The following is a 4,793-nucleotide window of genomic DNA, read 5'->3' on the forward strand; positions in this document are numbered from 1 at the left end:
ACTATATTTTCCTTTTATTGTATTTTCTAAAGAAAAGTAGTGTAGTGACGATTTGAAGGGTGAGTGCTATCTTCTTATGAAACACATTTTAGTCAGGACATGAAGTAAATGGGTGACACAACAGCAATAAATCTATATATATATATATATATATATATATATATATATTTATATATATATATATATATATATATATTTAATGCTTTCCTTTTGTATTCCCACAAAGGTATCAGGAATGATAACAGGATGAATCTCAGTGTCCCAGTTAAATTGGCAGCCTTCATCCTGCAGACTTCTCTTGGGGTTTTGGGAAACATCATTGTCCTAGGAGCTTACACTCACATCACTCAGATCCAGAAGAAGATGAAGCCGGTAGATAAAATATTCTGCAGCTTAGCATTTTCCAACATGATGATCCTCCTTACCAGAGGATCGCCACAGATAATGTCATATTTGGGACACAATAATATATTGGATGACTTTGGCTGCATTGCCATATTCTATACATACAGGATATTGCGTGGTATGTCAATCTCTGCCACCTGTCTTCTGAGTGTGTTTCAGGCCATTGTTATGGCTCCTGCAACATCCAGATGGGAGTCCTTGAAAACCAAAGTGTCTAATTACATTCTCCCATCCTTGGCTGCCTTTTGGCTGGGCAATGCAGTTATAAACATATATATCCCCTTCAGTGGTCTTGCTCTTGTCAATGGGACGGTTCCCTTCTACAGGGTGGGCAGCTGTTTGTTCAGACGTATGGAACCTGTCTTTCAAGAACTTCTCAGCACTGTGATTCACGGGTATGACTTCTTATTAATTGCCTTAATGCTTCTTAGTAGCACATACACTGTGTTCATTCTCCGAAGGCATGGACAACAGGTCAAGTATCTTCACTCCATTAAAACTGCCACGCGAGAATCAGTAGATAAGAAGGCGTCTAAAAATATCATTAAGTTGTCTGCCCTTTATGTTTTCTTCTTTTCAATCGACACTTTGATTATGATTTACACACTCACTCAGATCAGTTTTCCGGAACTACTTCCTGAGATACGGCTGTTTCTGTCTTCTTGCTATTCTATGCTAAGCCCTTTCCTGGTCATGACTTTCAACAAGAAAATTAAGATTCCATTGAACTGGTTCAGAAAGATGGAAAAGTCTAACGTGTCAAGTGTCTGCAATGGGGAAATGTAGCGTTATAGCTTTCCAAATAGCAGCTTATGGGTCAAGTTCTTAGACTGGGTATTTTGTATGTTCTCTTCATTAATTGGAGGCTAACAGGTTAAAACGATATATAGATATTGTATTGTATTGTATGTCTTTATTTATATAGCGCTTCACAGCAGTAATACATGTGGTAATCCAATAAATAACAGATAATATAAATAACAGATCATGGGAATAAGTGCTTTAGACATTAAGGAAGAGGAGTCCCTGCTCCGAGGAGCTTACAGTCTAATTGGTAGGTAGGGAGAACGTACAGAGACAGTAGGAGGGAGTTCTGGTAAGTGCATCTGCAGGGGGGAAAGTGCATCTGCATATTTTCAGTCACCACAGTCATACAGGAGCTGAGTATCTTCATATACTATTACCATTTGCAGTCATTATACTGCTTTCATCCTTATGGGTCTCTCTCCTCTATATGTCATCTGTGATATTTGTGTTTTGGGTCACTGAAGTACCTTTCTATTAATATTTGTTACTGTCATGTACTATATTCATAGTTTCATGCTTATAGGTCTTCCTACTATAGTGCCCTGTACACTAGCATAGTATGCCCGTTACATTCTACCATTTTTAGTTTATTTATTTTCTTTAGAGGTTTATAACTTATTTTCCTTTCTTGGTTTCCTTTTTTTGTTCATTATCTCCTTTATACGACCGGCCGGTTGTGGATCACTATGGGTACTTTGTCCCCATAGTGGTTACATGTTCTGAGGTTTTGATCATATTATGGGTTTTTTTATGGTAGTTTAAGGGTTTTTTTCTTTTTTGGGGTTGTCCTATTTAAATTTATTTTGTTCAGTCAGGCAGGGTTTCAACTAGCAGTTTGTTTGTTTTTCATCTTATTTTGATTTAATAAATTACTATTATTATTTTGCATAATTTGTCTGAGTGCTTTTTAGATGTTTCTTTTTCTGTGTTTCTATATCTAATTTATTCCTCTAGCACCGCCTAGCAGATATTTTTCTATTATTTTTTCAGTTATTTTTCTGTTAATTATAAGGTTTAGACATTGCATTTATTCTTTGGTTGTAGATGCGGTACTCATTTTTGTGTATGTCATATATTGTTTCTGTCTAACAGTGTTCTTAGAATACCAGCTCCACCAATACAATATTATTTTATAGTTTAATTTCTTGGTCTAATTAATGATGGATTTTAATGCCAAAGAGCAAGAACGGTTAAAAAATGCTGATGAGATCTTTTTTATGGCTGATGTCAGCCATATTCAGGCACCCCAATCGGTGTCAGCCATGGGTAAAGATAACATCAAACTTATAAATACATTGATGCGTAAGCGTGCTAGAACATGGTGGAACAAGACTGCCCTTGAGAGATATCTTGATCATAAATTAATACCAAGGGACCTTAGAATTAAGACTTTTCCTGCCTTTCAATTCAGTGACCCCAATCACAAAGTCAGATGGGAGGGTGTATTAAACAACTGTTCGTTTGAACTAATGACCATGCTTATCGAACATGATACTAACACTTTCAATGAAGTTTCTCTTGAAATAGAGACATTATATAAGAACCTTGATCCATGTGATTTGCAGCATGTAACACCAATAGAGGAAGACATCGTTAAATATGAGAATGAAATTAAGATGAAAGTGATTCTACTGACTACCAAACAGACGACAAAGTTTATAATTTGCAACGTGGTAAAAGATCTACGAAAAAATCAAGATCCCAACAACCAACTAATACAGCTACTGTATCCGGTGCTACATGTACCGACATGGACTCCTCAGATTACGACTCCCGGCACTCAGCTGAAGGAGATGCGGGTCCATCTTTTTTAGGACAGATTATTGGACAAAACCAGCCGCCAGGAGGACAAGGCGAGGGAAGTCGTCAACTAAGAGACAGAGTGCGGTACGGTTACAGAGGAGGAAGGGCAAGCATGCCAAGTGGTAAGTGATGAATAAACAATAATTAATCTTTCAGATGTGGACCTGTCCGAAACTAAAAGACAACAACTAATAAACAAATCCAACAGATGTGGACCTGTCCGAAGAGCAGGTTTCTGTTCTTCGGAAGGGCCTTACCTTTTCACCAACACTCTATGTTAAAAATTTGATTGGATCAAGGATTTGAACGTATTTTGTCGTAAGCTGCTCCTCACCAAACATTTTAATAAAATACCAAGTAGTGAGGAGATTGGAAGTGAGGGTGATACGGTCTGGAATACGCAGGAGTTAGATTTACTTCAGGATGTTAGTTCATCTTCATTCGTCTCCACGGGGGTTGTTAATGAGTTGAGTCTGGTATAAAATTTTAAACCTAAATCAATATTCTGTCCTCCAATACAAACTAACTCATTTATTGAAATTTTTGCAAATTTAGTAACTGAGGATATACTCAATTTACCCAAGAAAACAGGTTTAAACAATCTATCTGGTTCGCAGTGGAGGGCAATTACTGATTTAAGCAAAATATCTACAGTAGAAATTATACCAACAGATAAAGGTGGGAACGTGGTGATTTGGCCCAAAATGCAATACGAGAAAGAAGTATTTAGACAGCTGAGAGATGCCAAGTGTTACTCTGAACTTGGCTCAGATCCAACAGCCAAGTTCAAGTTAGAATTAGATTGTATCCTGGAAAACGCATGTTCACAGGGTACAATAACATCTCAAATCAGCAAGGGTCTAATGTCTAAATATCCGATTGTACCCACGTTTTATATTTTACCGAAGGTACACAAAAAAACCCTGAACCCTCCTGGTAGGCCAATTGTGGCAGGGATAGGGGGTTTGAGTGAGCCAATCTGCCGCTTTACTGATGCTTTTTTGTATCCTATAGTTGAGACCTTACCAACCTTCCTTCGTGATACCATGGATGCCCTGTCTAGACTGAATGAAATCATGGTTGATGGCAATGTAATTTTAGTTACATGCGATGAGGAGGCACTTTATACCTCGATCCATCACCAGGATGGTCTCAGAGCGTCACACATGTTTCTATCTATGACAAATTTATCACGCTCTTTAGTGGATTTTTTGATGGAGTTGATGTCCTTTATTCTTACACACAACTATTTTTTGTTTAAGAATACATTTTATCTTCAGCTTAGGGGAGCCGCTATGGGGGCAGCGTGTGCCCCCTCATACGCCAACCTTTTTTTAGGTTGGTGGGAGCGGGAGGTGGTTTTAACTGAGGCCAATACTGCAATGACGGATCAGGTTCTGTTGTGGTTGAGGTACATCGATGACATCCTGATCCTCTGGCAGGGTAGTGCGGAGGATTTTGGTTTGTTTGTCGATGTGCTCAACCACAACAGCCTGAATATTAAGTTAACTTCTAGACATAGTTCTAGTTCAATTGATTTCTTGGATTTATGTATCAAAATTGATGTTGATGGACACCTGAGCACTGACATTTTTAGGAAGGAGACTGCAACTAATGCAATCCTACATGCTTCGAGCTCCCATCCTAGACACCAAATTTCAGGAGTACCGATTTGCGAATTCATTCGCCTTAAACGCAACTGTTCGAATCCTGCAACATATGAAATGAGAGCAACTGAAATGAAACATAGGTTTAAAACTAGAGGGTACAGTCAATCA

The 4,793-nt window shown here is 38.1% G+C and overlaps 1 protein-coding gene across 1 annotated transcript; it reads left to right on the forward strand.

Moving 5' to 3' along the window:
- Positions 1 to 246: 246 nt before the first annotated feature.
- On the forward strand, positions 247 to 1,191 carry LOC142483622 (olfactory receptor class A-like protein 1). Its single transcript, XM_075583638.1, has one exon. It carries the CDS (start codon positions 247 to 249, stop codon positions 1,189 to 1,191), a length of 945 nt encoding a protein of 314 aa, XP_075439753.1.
- The last annotated feature ends 3,602 nt before the right edge of the window (positions 1,192 to 4,793 follow it).

The sequence above is a fragment of the Ascaphus truei genome, unplaced genomic scaffold (genome assembly GCF_040206685.1).
Source record: "Ascaphus truei isolate aAscTru1 unplaced genomic scaffold, aAscTru1.hap1 HAP1_SCAFFOLD_3455, whole genome shotgun sequence".
Lineage (NCBI taxonomy): Eukaryota > Metazoa > Chordata > Amphibia > Anura > Ascaphidae > Ascaphus > Ascaphus truei.